Source organism: Crocodylus siamensis, chromosome 5 (genome assembly GCF_052110815.1).
Source record: "Crocodylus siamensis isolate JL-2025a chromosome 5, ASM5211081v1, whole genome shotgun sequence".
Taxonomy (NCBI): domain Eukaryota; kingdom Metazoa; phylum Chordata; order Crocodylia; family Crocodylidae; genus Crocodylus; species Crocodylus siamensis.
In genome coordinates, this window is record NC_143399.1 from 182,026,216 (window position 1) to 182,042,595 (window position 16,380).

The following is a 16,380-nucleotide window of genomic DNA, read 5'->3' on the forward strand; positions in this document are numbered from 1 at the left end:
CGCTCCTGTGGCCCTCTCGCCTCCCACGGGCTGCAGTCTCTGTCCGCGGTTTGGCAGGACGGCGTTTCCACGTGTCCTGGCCCCTGGCTCCCTTCTCCCCCGCGCCTCGGCTGCCGCCGCCTGGGGTGCGACCGCCCCCGCGCTTCCCCGGCCGGCCGGCCGCCCGTGCGTGCGTGCGGGAAGCCTCCTCCCGCTCCCCGCGCGCGGCCGGACGCTGCGTGTCGAGCCCAGCCAGCAGATGTCTCTATTATCCTCATCTCAGATGATCCCCAGTAAGTTGCTCAGTGCGGGGATTTATTCCTTCTTTCTCCGCGGGCTGGGGAGCCGCTCGGCTGCGCCCCCGGGCAGGCCTCCTCCAGCACTGGACAGCGCCTCCCCCGCCGGCTCCGCGGCTGTCGGTGATTGACAGCGGGCGCGGCCAGCCCGGGCCCGGAGGCGGGAGAGCACCTGGGCGCGGGGCGGGGCGGGGCGGGGCGGGGCGGCCGAGCCCTCGCTGAGCCCCGCGGCGGCGGCGGCGGCGCGGGGGTTGGGGGGGCGCACACGTCAGCGGCTCCCGGGAGCGGCGGCGGCGGCGGCGGCGGCTTCCGCCGGCGGGCGGGCGGGATGTGACCGCCCCGAGCCGGGTGCGCAGTCCCCGCGGCACGAGCATCGCCACAGGTGACTCCCCGACGTGGTCCCGCTCCCCCCGGGAAGGGGCTCGGTCATGGCTCGGCCCCTGCTGCTGCTGCTGCCGCTGCTGCTGGCCCGGCCGGGGCTGGGCGCGGAGCCGGGCGGCCGGGGCAAGGCGGCGGCGGGCGGCCGGGGCAGGGCGGCGGAGAGCGCGGCGCTGGGCGAGGAGGTGCCGCGGGACGTGGCCTCCTTCCTGTACAGCGGGGACGCCCGCGAGCTGCGGCGGGCCAACTGCTCGGCGCGCTACGAGCTGGCCAGCCCGGGCGGCCGGTCCCGGCTCGGCTCGCACCCGGCCCTGCACGGCGCCCTGGACACGCTCACCCGCGCCGCCAACTTCCTCAGCGCCATCCTGCAGAGCAACCGGTCCCGCGAGCAGAGCTGGCGGGACGACGCGGAGTGGTACCGCGCCCTGATCCGCAGCCTGCTGGAGGGGGACCCCCGCATCTCGCGGGCCGCCATCACGCTGGGCCTGGAGCCCCTGTCGTCCGCGCCGCGGGTCGTGCTGCAGGCCAGCCGGCACGAGAGCCGCATCCTGCTGCAGGACCTGCCGGCCGGCGCGCACCGCCTGCACAACGCCTCGCTGGACACCGAGTGGTTCCACGGCCTGCGGCGCAAGTGGAAGCCGCACCCGCACCCGCAGCCGCACCCGCAGCCGCACCGGAAGGCGCTCGGCCCGGGCCCCAAAACTTTGGAGAGCGGCTGGAGGCGGCGGGACAGCCCCGCGGCCGACAGGAGTCACGTCAGGTGGTCCTCCCCGTACCTGGAGTGTGAGAATGGGAATTACAAACCCGCCTGGCTGGTGACTCTCTCCACAGCTTTCTATGGGCTGCAGCCAAACCTGCTTCCCGAGTTCAGGTAGGCAAAGGTCTCCCCCCTGCTCCCTTACTAGGCACGGGGGTGCTGGAAACCCTCCGCTTGTTCAGGGCGCCTCCACCGGTTGTGGACTAGCTACCTGGTCCGAGCCCCCAGCGACGTGAGCTTGCCTTCAGAAGTAGTAGCCTCTTGGCCAAGCCTCGCCTTGGCATGTGCCAGGGCGCCATTCCTTGGTATTTTACAGTCTATAAACCACTGGGTTTTGTAAAATCACCTCTTTGAGCAGGGAGGTCTGTTCCAGGGCAGAATGCAGGGGCTGTGTCTGTATGGAGAAGCCAGGAGAAGCTGCCAGTTGTAGTTATTTCTAACTGCAGGAGGAATGCAGACTTGGTAGTTAGTTTGCTGATGTGTTATTAGTTACTCCAGTGTATAATTAAAACTGGCACAATCCCAGCCATAAATCTAACCAGCCAGAACACATTATTTTTATCCTGCAGACTGCAATTTATAGTCTCCCAAACTCATCTTCTTGGAGGTGTGCTCAAACTTGGACAGTGCACTTACAGGTAAATAAACCTGCCTGGCTTGTAGTCCCAAGACAGTGCAGTGCGTGTGTTTACAGCCTTAAATGCTGGCAGGTCATTACATTTATGCATATTCTTCACTTTAAAAATATCAGTGACCTTGTTATTTCAAAGCACAACCTGATTTTGGGGGTATTTAGGAAATTGCCATCTACCCTCCTACTGCTGTTTAGTTAGCCACTGAGCTCTGAGGGGTATTCAGAGTCAGAGCAGAGAGAAGAGCTCAGAGACTGAAATCTTGACCTTTGACATCAGCAGGAGATTTGCTTGAATCAGGATAGATCCTATGGAAGGAGACCACAGAAACTTCACGTTTCAGACAAGGAACTTTTGCGGCTGGGTAGTGCTTGCTGCATTTTGCAGTTCCTCTGACTGCATTTCTTTGGAGTGGGTGGTGGTCTTTCTGTGGAGAAGACAGCGGTGCAGTTGACCAGCAGAGGTCATCCTGGTAGTGGCACAAATAACTTCCTGCGCACATGTGGCTTTCCTAGTGCCTTCTCTTTACAAATGTTCTGCCTAGCATGTTGGCATAACCTTAATTAACTAAATGCAAAATCCATTGCAACCCTGACATGCAAATATATTTTGGGGTTGTTATTTTTTTCCCTGGAAGGATCTTGGAGTGGTCCATGCTCGTTTTATTGTGTGGAAAGGTTAAAATTAAAGGTGAATATTTCACTATTTTGGAAAAGACAAGTGAAACACAAGTTACATTGAATCTTTCTTAGAAAACTGGTTTCTGTAATGTTTCGTATAAAGGGTGGGGGGGCGAGGAGGAGTATATTTGTAGTGTCAAGGCCAAGTGTTCAGTTTATTGCTGTTCCCAATTTGAGGAAAGATATGTGTAAAAATTTTGCAATTTTAAAATAAAGCTACAAAAGCATTCTACACCATCTTGGAAAAATGGGTATAGCTTCCTAGCGATGTAGGAATGCCTAGTAAGTAAGTAATGCCTGGCTTTCTTCTTTTCTAATTACTCAAGTTAGATATGGTAACATTTATTTTTAGAATTCTTACATTCAAATTTAGGCAGCAGAAACTATAATTTGTTTTACAAAAAGAAGTCCATTAAAATTATATTATTGAACAAAGTGAAAAATCTGATGTAATCATTATAATACATATTAGTATTAATTGCCATAAGGTGCTTCTCAAAATAGGTTTTTTATTTCCCCTCGCCATCTGTCATTGACACAAGTTGGTTTAATTTTTTAAATTTTTATTTAAAGCCTATATGTGAAAAGGGGGACATGCTAAGCTTTTTCTTTAAAAAAGCGACATTGATTCTTCCCAACAAAATGTCTCTAGGAACAACTAACTAAGGACACATTACTGCTTCAGTTCACATGCTCCTTCCATTTGATTTTCTAGTATGAGAGCAAAGCAATTATTTGGTGCATGTTCACTCTAAAATTTCATATACTCTCTTCCTTGCTCATTTTTTGTTATGACATTGGCTCACAGTATATTGTATTGGAAGAGAGTTTTCTTGATGGAGGTGTGGCAGTTTTTTTAGGGTTAAAAAGTAAGAGCTAGCCCCTTTGCTTATGTTAGTTGCATATGCATTCATATGCAAGCACATGGCAGAAGGAGAGGGATACCATCCTATGCTAAAACATTGGGCTAAACTTTCCTTTCAATTACACCCACTGAGCACTTTTGTAAAAGTCAAATGATTGATTCAGATCTACATAGGAGGAATAGAAAACAGAGTTTGCCCCTCACAGGAGCATTGCCACTCAGATAGCAATGGTATGTATCCATTGCTATTTGTGTCCAGGAGTTGTCACTGTTTGGAGACAGACATCTTCTCAATGACATTCTTGAAATGTAAGCAAAACATTCTTCCATAAAGGCCACCATACTCTGTGCTACTGGAGTGAGTTGCACAGGGCGAGCCTTCTAATGAAAACACTTCAGTGTCTGTGCTAAAGAGCATTTCCCAGAAATAGGCAGCCCAACTGTCTGAGGTGAGGGCCAAGAAAAATTTGGGAACTCTTGATTCAGTAATTGTCTTAATACTCATCAATATTAAGATGAAGCCAGTAGAGCAGGATCCTTTCCCTGCATTTTTAAGATTTGCCATTGACTAAGTGGTTCTGTAATAACTTGATCTCTTATTTCCTTGGAAAAAAGCACCATATTTTAGTTTTTACTTTTGGTGTTAAAGTTTAAAAAGGGACTGCTTATTACACAGTGGCAATGACATGGAATTATTTTACTATTTAGGAAACCCTGCAGTTCATAGCAAAGAGGGCACTTTTATGTAGGCAAAATGCATCCTAGATGAAATTGACTGTCCCTAGTCCCTTCCTTACAAGGTCTGACTAATGGGAATTGTGGGGTAGAGTTCTCACAAAGTGTCTTCAGTGACAGGACTGTAATTCAAGCCTTTTTCAGGGGCTTTTCCTGCCTGTGATGGTACGGTCATAAGGTTTGCGTTTTCATGAGCCTTGTATAATACTTTCCATCTGATTTCCAAACCTCTGTTATATGTAGGCAAGGGAGTACCTTCAGTGGTACACAGAGGTTTAGAAGCTTTGTGTTCCACTGGTCGGGTATGCTGCTTCAACTAGGTTAATAAGAACAGTTATTCACAGCCTTGGCAAAGCACTGCTGTCTGGTGCAATATTATGAGGTAGTACTGAAAAAGACCTTGGGGTGATGTAATCCTCATCCTTGATATTGGAAGCACCATATGATAAAATTGCTTTCATAAATTTATCAAACTCTGTCTTTAAAGCAGTTAAGTATTTTTCCTGTAACCCATTTGGAAAGTTGTTAAAGAATCTCACTGCTTTAATGTTTAGGGACTTCTTCTAACCCTTAACCTAAATTTATTCATGGCCAGCATATACTCATTTGTTCTTGTGCCAACATTTATCCTTTACCTCAGGGCTGTCCAACTAATGGTCTGTGGGCCACATGGGGCTCACAAGAGGTTAAGTTGCAGCCCCAGGTTCCTTCTTGGCCACCACTGTCCCCATCACTCTGTCTGCCTGGCATAGGTGGTGGAAGGGGGGGGTCTAACAGGGCTTAGGCCCCCAAACGCGGGGCAGTGGTAGGTCTGCAAAGCAGCACAACCACAGGCTTCTGGTGGCTGCATCAGGGATGGGGAATGAGTGGGGCTGGGGCAGGCACTGCACAGCTGGCAGGGCATGGGACTGAGCTGTGAACGGCTCATTGGGGGCACAGTTCCTGCTGCTGTGAGCACTCCAGGAGGCATGGTGCTGTGTGCCCCGGATCTGCATGGGGCAGGGTGGGCTGCGACTTGCTGCAGGCAGGGGCCAGGGTGGCACCAGGCTCTTCCTGGTGGGGGCGGGCTGCAGCCACAACTTCAGTCTGCCCTGCCCTGCACAGACCCAGAGGCACATGCTCCCCATGCCTCCCAAGGTGTGTGCAGTGGTGGGAGCTGCCACCCTCTGCCTGTGCCGGATGCCCTCCGAATGAGCCACTTGTGGATCTGTCCTGCGCCGTGCCCTGGCTGCGCAGGAAGGGGCCTCAATCTTCCCTCTCCTCCTGCCCCTTCCCCCACAGACTTATCTGCTAAGGGCGGGGTGCATGCATGCACATGTTCAGTCCCCCCCCACCGCCCTCCAAATGTTTCTCCCTCTGTCTATGAACAGCAGCCAGAGCCTTTGGGCTCTTTCTCCCTCCTCTGGCTTCCACTTCCTGCTCCCGCCCCAGAGGGTAGGGCGGTATGGGTAGAGATCTGAGGGTCAGGCTCATGCTGTGTGGACATGTGTTGAAGTGGGAAGAAGGGGGTGTACAGGCACACGGTACATCAGGGAGGTGCTGTCCAGTGGGCAGTTCGGGGTACCCATGACTCTGGCTCACACAAGTGCTGCCCCTGCTGGTGTGGCCTATGGCCCCTGGCTACTTAGAAGCTGGACAGCTGTGATTTAGCCTAAATAGCTCATTCCCCCACCCCTAGTGTTTACTCCCTTACCCCCTATATCCCTACATTTATAGTTGTCAGTCACATCTCCTCTTAGTCTGTGTTTTCCTAAATTGAATAAGTCAAACACTTAGTCTCCTCGCAAATTCCAGGCCCTACATTTCGTAGCAGCCATTCTGCAGCTATTTCAGTTTGAGTTTAACTTCCTTGAACATGGTGATGAGAATTACTCTGGATGAGGTAATGCCTTGTACAGTGGCACTGATACTTCCCTGACTCTACTGTACTAATGGCCCTTTTTGGTTTTCTGTAGTCTCTTGAGTACAAACCTTGATACGCTGCCATTATTGGAAATGGTCATATCTGTTACTCATGCGAGGTTTTTTACAGCAGGTCCGAATATCTTCAGGGTCTGGGTTAAGTATGTATTTCCAAGCTTCCTTTTAAATAGAACTATTGGGAGAGTGCATATGAATGATGGTTATTTGGCAATGCATGACCATTCTCAGCAAGCTGACAAATTAGCTTGAATGATGCTGTGTTCTGGAACATTTACAGAAACCTCACTCTCAAATTTGGCTGCACCAGGTATTATCATTTTTATTTTTGTTGTCTGTCTTCCTGGCATACCATCCTTATCACTGATTATTAGAAAGATATCCCTTGGTCCATCGAGCATTTTTGCTGCGTAGTCAAACCCAGTCCTTCTACAAGGACGGTGGAATTCACGGGATCACCATTAACTGATCAGCGGGAGTTGGGCGTGGCCTGTCTTGGCTTTTATAGTAAGGTGTTCAGTGGAGGGTGTATGGCTGAAGAAAATAAAGCAACATGCACAGTGTGTAATTTCCCAGGATGTATTTTACTGTAGCTTCTTAAATATAACAGAGGAGAAAATATGTTAGCACAACAGCTTCAAAAGTGGATTTAAATAAGTTCTGAAAACATGAAAGACAGTCTCTAGATTATTAATTTCCACTTATAAATGTGTTTTAAATCCTTCCTTAAATTATTTCCCACATATAAACTAGTTTTCTAATTTCTAATTCCCTAACATCTTTAATCCTCTTTCTCCTATTTCAAATTGTGAAAGAAAGATCACTCCATTAAGATAACGGTTATGGCTTATTATATTGTTGTATACCTTCTGAAAATTCTGTGAAGTGGTGGCATTACCATTTCCTTACACAAGGATATGAGTGCCCATCTGATGATGGGGAGGGGGAAGGCTTGGGTAGGTTTAGAATCAACTCTGAAGATGAGAAAAGGGCCATTTATTTCTGCGAAACTTTCAAAAGTTTTGGCTTCCTGGTCATGAAAAGAGATTGTAGAGGCCTGTTCTTGTCTGCTTAGAGCAGTGTCCACAGTGTATTATTTTTGCTCTAGCTATTCAATAATGGATGCTTCATACTGTTTAAGATGCCACAGAGTATGGATAAAAATAGAGGCAAGGGAACAGTAGCAATAACAATAATATATAAATCTATATATTAAAAATACTGCTTGATTCACTGCCGGAAGCACAACAAACATGGGTATTTCTGAGGGAGCAGGTTTGAATTACATGCTGCCATTTTTGCTGGTTATTTTGATTTAGAACAGAGCACAGAAGACTAGAGGAAGCTTCTTCTGTGGATAAACTCCTACTACCCCTATGGGGGGAGGGAGGGATTTTTGTCCTATGGAGGGAAAGTCTGGAAGTAAGTTCTTGAAGGTCTATGAAAATCAAACCTCTGCCCCTTAATTTGGTTTTTATTTCTTTTGCCCACAATGTCAGCTTGCAGATGCAGAAGCCCCCACATGAAGAGCTGTCCTTGGTGATGGAATTCAGCCAAGTAGTAATTTAAGCAAGAAAAACTATTTAAGTAGCTCTTTTGATTAAATTACAGAGAAATCCCCAGATATGTACCAATGCATTCCATATATCTGAAGGCAGGTGAGAATCCTAAATAATCTCATTGACAACAGAGGCTTCAGATCTAACTACTCCACATTTTGTAATACTTTTTCAAATGGCCCCAGGGATTTCCTCTGCAGGTGAATCCTAATTTATGTGCCAACATTCCTATACCCTGTACTCTAATTACAGTTATTTTTAGTGAAAGCTGGTGCTGTTATGAAAATGCATGCTGAAAAACAGCAGCGATTCTACTACTAAGGCCTTAGAAAAATATGTATCTCTGCTATTAGTGAAAGCTGAATTGTAGAGAGGAACAGATCAAAATCCAATTCTTTTCTATGTACAGAATAAGTCCCTAGAGCCATCTATAGCTCCAAGTGGACACACACATATACAGATAAAGGTTAACGTTTAAAAAATGGCTGGGTGATTTAGGGACATAAAGCCCCCTAAAGTCTTTAACTCTGAATGATACTTAGGCTTGAAAGTCTCTTGGGACGTCTTCAGTTCTACATTAAGGCTTTTAAAAAAGTAAATGGTAATATATATTTTGGATGCCTCACTAGGATACCTTGACAAAACCAGATTCTCAGAAGCTGTTAACATCGACCCACAGAAATTCAAGATTCTTTAATGAGTCTCAGATTGGACATCTCCAAATCAGGATGCTCAAAATCACTACTCACTCTTGAAGACCTAGGCTATGCTGCTTGTATTCTATGCAAAGGAGATGAGGATTTTCCATATATAGTGTATATATGTCATGTGTATATAATACTGCTGAAATCTTTACAAAGGAAGGATATAATTTGGTCAAGTTGTCCACATGATGTATATTGTTAAAGGTTGTCTTCTCTTCATATGCTTATCTCTCTCTAAATTCCTGGAGATCTTGCTGATTCTCTATCCCTACATCCTTTTCACTAATAGAATTGTTAGCTTATATGGGTAGACTATAAGCAGAACCGATTACACAATTAGAAGAACTTGCTTCTTAGTCATGTGTTTGGCATCCCTTCATCCTATTTGTCTGTAACACTTACCTGTCCAAAAATAAATATACAGAAGCAAAAGACAGCCTCTGCACTCTTGCTCAACTGAGTCCTGCCCTCATTGCCAAAAAAGACTCTCTAGATCTTTGAGACAAGTATAATGTTTGTCACTGTTTAAGTCTTTGGCAAATCATACTGTGTGGCTGTGCTTATAAGCAATATGAGAAAAAGGGAACCTGCACTTTCAGTTTATAATGTGCACTAATGTAAAAAAAATCCTTCAGATATCTGGTTTTTTTACAACACATTGTTACAATGAAATATTATAACTACTGAAATTATCAAGATAGCTAGTAGGCTGGGAAAACAAGCTTAAATCAATTTTTGGCACAGATTTCAAAGCAGACAGAATGCCAACAAACAGTGGTACTGAAAATTAAGACAGACATAAAAGCCTCTTAAATCAAACCTTCTGACCTGATGGAAAATCCTCGATGACATCATTCTTTAACAATTACCCATTATACATAATTGTAACTAATAATTTCTCATCTCTGAAAATCTAAAATGTTAAACATGAAACTCAAAGTAGTATTTTTTGTGTCAACATTGTAAAACAAGGATTCAAGACAAATATTTATAGTCATAAGAAGATAGCTTTCAATGGATAAAATACACTTGTTTCCCAGATGGTCTATAATTACTATTAATTTTATTATTATCACCGTGGCTTGGGTTCGGCTAAGCAGGGCTCTCAGTTGGCTAAAAATCAGACTGATGTTATGCCAACAAGTTAAGTTTTCCAGTTGTGCTGTTCATACTTGTCTTGAACACTTGCACCCAGACAGCAAAGCAAAAATTATTCATAGTTCAGTAAATATAATGTTTAGAAGTAGTTGATCCCTATATGTACTAGGATGTCTTCTTCCATATGTTCCCTTTTCTGAATACTGAATCAAAAATAACTAAACATGTAGGTGGTTAACAAGTCTGTGCTAACTACTGTATTAATCCCAACTACATTACAGAAATATGTCATCATTTACATATCAGGATACTTATATATCATATGGTGTGGCATACATCTGTGATGGATGTGCTGCAGATGGCAGGTTGTCCCAAATGGATGCTGTAAATCTCTTTTACCACATTGAGCCATAATGTATTCTGTAAATGCCACACACGCACTTTACAATAAATTTATTCTGATATTATTTTACATATCTCAAGTAGATTAAAAAAGCTATATTTATGGAGAAGGATAGCCAGTAATAGGGGCTATAATAGTGGTTAATGGAACTACTGAATTAAAATGAAATGCAGAGAATCTTCACAAGCTGCTGAGGTTTGGTAGAACATAGTGAAGAGGATGCACAGTTCAAAAGTGATGCTCTTCACCTTTAGAAACTGTCTAAAGTCTCCAAAAGAGAGTGGTTAGTTTTATTTCTGGATTGCAGCCTATGTTGACGTTGAGATGATTTCTTACTGCTGTTAGGAAGAACCATTATTTATATTTCCCCCATCCTCTTCAGTCTTAAGAATTAATCTTTCCTGTTTTCCTGGCACAAGCCAGATCCGCTTCTTGCTTATTCTAAACTACAGCAATGCATACATAGGGGTCTGGGAAAGAAAAGGTAAAAAGGGTTGGGTCACCTCATGACTCTTGGGACATTTCAGGAGTGTGGACTGAAGACTCGTGTGTGGAACAAAACTAATAAAAACCTTGTCTGAAGTTAATGCCACAAGGAGTTCTGGCAGTGTCAAAATCCCCTGAGGAAAGAGTTGGATTTTTTTGGACAATTTTTCACACCAAAAAATGAAAAGTTTTAGTTTTGAAAACCATCTTGAAAAGACAGTTTGAAATTTGAAACTATTTTAATCTTCATTTATATGTTCTTGTTGAGATAAAAGTGCTTTCCATGGGGAATTTTGAACAAAAACATTTCATTTGAAATTTTTCAAGGATACAGCTTTGGAGTTTTCAATCAGCCCTGGTGTGGAAAGGCTGGAAATGTTTTCTACTGTTCAATGCCTTATTGCAGAGCACTTAGAAAAATACTCTACTCTTCTGTGCTGTATGATATAGACTGCATTTGTTACAAATTCCCTAGTCTAAAATACGCCCAAATGCATATTCAGATTCTTGCTCTGCATTTGCAGTCTCTAATTGTTCTGGGTCCTATGTACTGTTGTTCTAGCTTCAGGCTGCTTTTTCTTTTCCTGGCTGTTTTTCCATCCTCTTATATCTCTTTATCATTATAGGATTTTTACAACAGCCTGCTCATTACACAATGTAGCCTACTACTGCAGACAAAGAAGAAGGCTTTGTAATTTTTCTGCCACTCATAACAGTGTTAGCAAGTGCTTAGTTCACTTTATTTTCACCTTGCCTCTTTCAGAGAAAATATGTTGGGAGTGTTTCTCCTTCCACCAATTAAAAACAAAATCCACACAAGGGAAAAAATCTCTTCCGCAACAGGAAGTAATGGCCTGTTTCCCTAAGGCTTCCATATAGTCTCCCAGGTGAGGCTGCAGCAGCTGTACTAGGAATGAATCAGCACTGATTTTTTCACCAGGTAAACTCATCTCTTTGCAAGAGTCAAAGTACTAAGCTGAGGTTTTTGAAAAGCTTTCAAAAGGGTCTAGTTTATAAGGTATGCTGGGGAAGCAGATTTGGCTGTAGTCCTGCAAGTTTACTTTGTGAACTCTTTGCTTATGTGCAACCACACTGAAACAAATACATAGCAGAACTAGCTATGCTGCAAATGCACTGACTTTTGCATTCAAAAAGATGAAGAAAAATATCACAGGGCTCCCAGGTGTTCTGGAGGGATGGGATTCGCTTTTGATCAAGTTAGGAATCACTTGAACATAATGAATAACTTTGTGTAGCCAGACAGCTTGTTGTTAAAGGCACATGATCAGAGGCTTGAAAGTTCTTTTAAGTCTTAATAAGGTCGGGGAGTAAATCCTGCTAAGGAAACTTAATCCACACATATGGCTTACATATACAATATTAAGTGCGTATGGTATGCTTTTTTTTGTTGTTGCTTAAACCTTAATCATTTGGGGTATGAAGAGCTGGACAATTTAATAATATTAAAGTAAGGAGATCAACAAACACTGGAATTTAATTCACAAGATAAATATGGAGTTGCACAGGTAAAGATGCAAGTTAAATGTGTGTGAATTTTGGTATGTCAGGGCTTGATTTTCATTTATAGTTGAACATGAGAAGAATGATACTTTCAGCAGTTTTAGCATTTCTAATTGTTAATAAATGGACCTAGAAGAGACCCAGTCTGTTGCCCATTCAGTTCTGTGTAAGAGATTTATGAATTAGATACTAAAGGTGAAACTGTGGCCTAAGATGAGTAAGCATAACTTGACCAGAGTGCAGTTTCATTTGCTCACACCAAATCTGAATTTGGCCACACATGATTCAAAGGAATAAATGACTCTGCAGGTTTTGTTATCACTGTTCTTTCTGGTGTATACTGTATTCTTGCCAAGACGTAGAATTGTCTAATTCAGCAGTAGCCCAACTTTTCAGCTGGCATGTCACAAATTAACCCCCACCATTCATGAGTGCCATTTCAATCTCTCTCCCCTGCCTGATCTACTGCTTTTCTTTCTGTTCCCTGATCTATCTGCCACCATGTTGCATGTCTGCTCCCCAGTTTGCTGCATACCACGCAAACAAGCTGTCCATGCCACCTGTAGCATACGTGCTGTAGGTTGGCCACCTGTGGTCTAATGGATAAAGCAAGGCATTCCTGAGATGTAATCCTAGTTGTGTGACTAGTGCCCTGTGAAATCTTAATAATTTAATACATTCTTGACTCAGTACTGCGTTTAAAATGGGGATGATAATATTTCCCACTTTTACATGGCTCGGCAAAAGTGATTTAGTGTTTGTCAAGTGGCTCTGAAATTACCTGTTGTTTTGTTCATTGTATATCAACAGCAAATGGTTTTAATTGTTTGAGAGTAATTGTTTGTCAATGTTGTAATAAACACATCAGGTTTTTTACTACACAGATGTTAAGCATTCTGGTTCCTAGCCTGAAATTAACAGGTTAAATTCATAGAGCACATAGCTGATGGCATCATGCGTTTCTTGGATCTGGGACTCAGCAGCGGATAGGAATTATGGCTGTAGGTGCTAGGCAGGCAGTCTATAGTAAGGATATCCCTTTATTTAGCAGTAAAAATTCAACTTTGTAAAGGCCTGGATTTCTTATAACATCTTTGGCTGAGGTAGTGTAGCATAATATGTTGTGGACTGATTTTATGTTCAGTCAACATAAATTTGTTGACTGAAAACGAATCTCTGAATTCACCTGTATGAATGTATATTATGACATTTGCCCTAATTTTATGTACAAAGTAGTCCTTCCAAAGGTTCTAATGCAATTTTTAATAATTAAATCCAAACAGCAGCAAGGCAGTCAAGCAGTAATAGTGGTTGCACAGTCTCTGAACATGAGTGTTTATCTCCCTGATGCTAATTGATTCCATAGGAAATGTTTTAGGAAAAAAGGAAAGAAACTCTCTCTTTCTTTCTAGATGTGCAGCTGCACTTTGAACATTTTGGGCTTTTTTCATACCACTGCATTTGAGCTGTTTATAGTATGGTGTGATGAACAGGGAATTGAATTGGTCTGCTTTCAGTTGGAAGGAGTTTTCTAATATTGTAGGAGAATTTTTTGATGATGAAAGCTTTTAGGTTCTTGGCACATGAGCCTGATTGTTCAGAGAGTGCTTTCTGATCTATTTAGTATGTACTGGAAGCATCCCACTCAATTTCCTAGACACCAGTGATCTGCTTCTATATTGCTCTGTACCTAGTGTAATCATTTATATCACTGTAAAGAGAACTGAAATGCTATCAGGTGAAAATGGTAGCATTTTACCTTTGTGTTACACTAATGTAAACGAAGTTAGAGGAAACCAGAGAATCAGGCCCCATGGATCCTAGAAATCATGTAGTAATTTGTTATGATCACTAACATGCTCTGGGGATAGGACCAGGATAGACCCACTGCAGAGTGCCTGTGGTGCTGGATCCTGCCCATGTGCCACCTGTGCCAGCCCCTGGGGATGACATGGGGTGCATGTTGTCTGTTGCATGAAGGTTGGATCTGACATTGCAGGCAGCGCAGGGGTCCAGAGCATAGGCTGCACGTGGTGTCCTGTACTGCTTCCCTGTGCTGCCTGTAATGCTGGGTCCAGCACATGTGCCATCAGCAGTGTGAACCCTGCAGGGGGTTGGCCTGAGTGCTCTGCTGGGGGGGCAGTCCTGGCCCTTCCCACACACCAGCTCAGGTACATTCACCTGGCCCATGGGGTCTGATGAGTTTTAAATCCCTGGTTTAAGGGAGGAGTATATGGCCTTATTGCACATTTTGTGCACAAGATGGGGTGTTGGATATAGACAGAGTACCTTTGCCTGGGCAGTCAGGATTGGGAGCTTTAGGTCATATTTAGTAGGGCTGTGTGAAGCTTCAGTCCCTGATTCGATTTGGTGGAGATTTGTCTCGATTCGGTGGCCAAATCTCTGAATCCAAATCGAATCAGAGGTCCCTTTAATCTCTCTGAATTGAATCAGAACCTTCTGAATCAATTTGGAGAGATTCGGAAAGATTCAGTGATTTGAAGATAGACACAGCTTTAAATGTTTTTTCTACAGACCTCTAGGCAGCAGGGGCTTGTGAATGCTGTGATGCTGGGATGCATGGCTTGTCCCATAGAAGCATGGGGTGCTCCCCAGTGTGCTCAGCAGCAGGCCCAGAAATGGACCAGAAGCACTTCCAGTCCACTTCTGGGTCTGCCAGGGAGTGGTGTCTCCTGGGTTTGGGGGTGGGGGGCACCCTGCAGCTGATTGGTGAGTCAGAGGCGGGGCATGGGGACCCCCCTGCGCGCTCCCCAGCAGAATCAGAAGTGGATCAGAAGTACTTCTGGTCCACTTCTGGGTTCACCGCAGAGCACATGCGGGGGCTCCCCTGCACTCCTGTGGGATGCTGCATGCGCCCCAGCATCGCAGCGATCACGAGCCGCACCTGCTACCTGAAGGCATGTAGAAAAAACTTTTAAAGCTGTCTCAATGTCCAAATTGCTGATTCACTGGATCAGAATTGAATCTTTAGATTTGGAGTCGGCTGAATCAAATCAAGGACGCTAATCTGAATGAATGAATTGAATTGCTGTCCCTGATTTGGGCCAAATCTGAATCGAATAGGGCCCGCTTTGCACACCCCTAATATTTAGGTGTGGACAGCACAGGTTACTTGTGGGGTTGGGTTGGGTTGTTGGTAACAGTTTGTCTGTTCCCAGGTAGCACCCTCTCTGTTGAGAATAGGAAAGGATTCTTGGCCAGAAAAGAACCCCTTGATTGGGTTCTCTCATATGTAGGAGAAAATGAGAAATCCTCACTGGAGGTTCCCATTGTCCAGGTGCTGCCCTCTTCCAAAAGAATATAAAAGGGGTGGTGGTACAATGTGCCTAAAATATTTCAGAGCAAGAATTACTTGAAATTATAAATGCCTTGTGAAACACTTTTCTTTTTCTTGAGCTGCATGTAGTTGTTGGTATGTATAGGCTAACTGGGGCCAAAAGATGGGCAAAAGCAGTATTCTGATGGCTGTGTAAAGTTGGTGGAGACAGAGGTGAGGATCTCTGTAAATTATACTGGTTTAGATGTCATCTGTCCACAACCATCCCAATGTAGCAGTTTACTGAAAACAAACAGGCTTTTAACCTGCTCCCCATCACCTAGTGGCAAGGCACAGTAACAACTGTCTACTGTATGAGCTAACATGATAGCTGTATGCATACCCATTTTTGATCCCTCTGTAATTTATGTTGACATACAACATAACATTCAGGGAGGTTAGGGGGAGGTTAGATGGAGTAAAAATGGCTACCCAGTCTAAGGTAAGCTGAAATGTGGGGGCTAGTGGGGACTGGGAAGGTTTGGTGGGATAGATGGGGCAAGCAGGGTTTGCAAAGGGCTTAGAGGGCTTGTGGGGGACAGTGGGATCTGTGGGGGAGTTGGTAAGTTTTGGGAGGTTTTGGTGTGGTCAGGTGGACTTATGGTGTGAGGGATGGGGGGCTTCTCCCCCTCCTCAAACCAGGGGTTGTTTTTAGCCCCTGATCCTCCCACCCCCAGGTGAACCATCCCCCTATCCCAGCAAACCTACTCCCATCTATCCCCGCCCTCCCCCCCCAGCTTACTTTGATTGGCTCCTGGCACTAGCAAATGCCAGTCAAACTGGAACCAGGAGTGGCTTGCAGGATAGGGTGTTTGATGGACTTAAGGAAGGGGGCACTGGCTGTTCCGCGGGGGCAGGATGCCTTCATCTGGGGGAAGGGCCAGGGGGCTTAAATGGCCAAGATGGTAGGAAAACTGCAGCCCTAGGGCTGAGGTCAGCAGTTGGCCTTTCCCAGACCCAAGGCTGTGCTGGGAATTATACAGAAGTTCACTTAGTTTGATCTCACCGGCCCTGATCTAAGTTAGACTAC

At 45.0% G+C, this 16,380-nt stretch overlaps 1 protein-coding gene across 1 annotated transcript in view; it reads left to right on the top strand.

Moving 5' to 3' along the window:
- The first annotated feature begins 569 nt into the window (after nt 1–569).
- Nucleotides 570–16,380, top strand: part of GPR158 (G protein-coupled receptor 158) — a 394,899-nt gene continuing 379,088 nt past the window's right edge. The window contains exon 1 of the mRNA XM_090047374.1: nt 570–1,524. Coding sequence (XP_089903500.1) covers nt 704–1,524 — 821 coding nt within the window. The 5' untranslated portion in view covers nt 570–703. The remainder of the gene's footprint in view (nt 1,525–16,380) is intronic.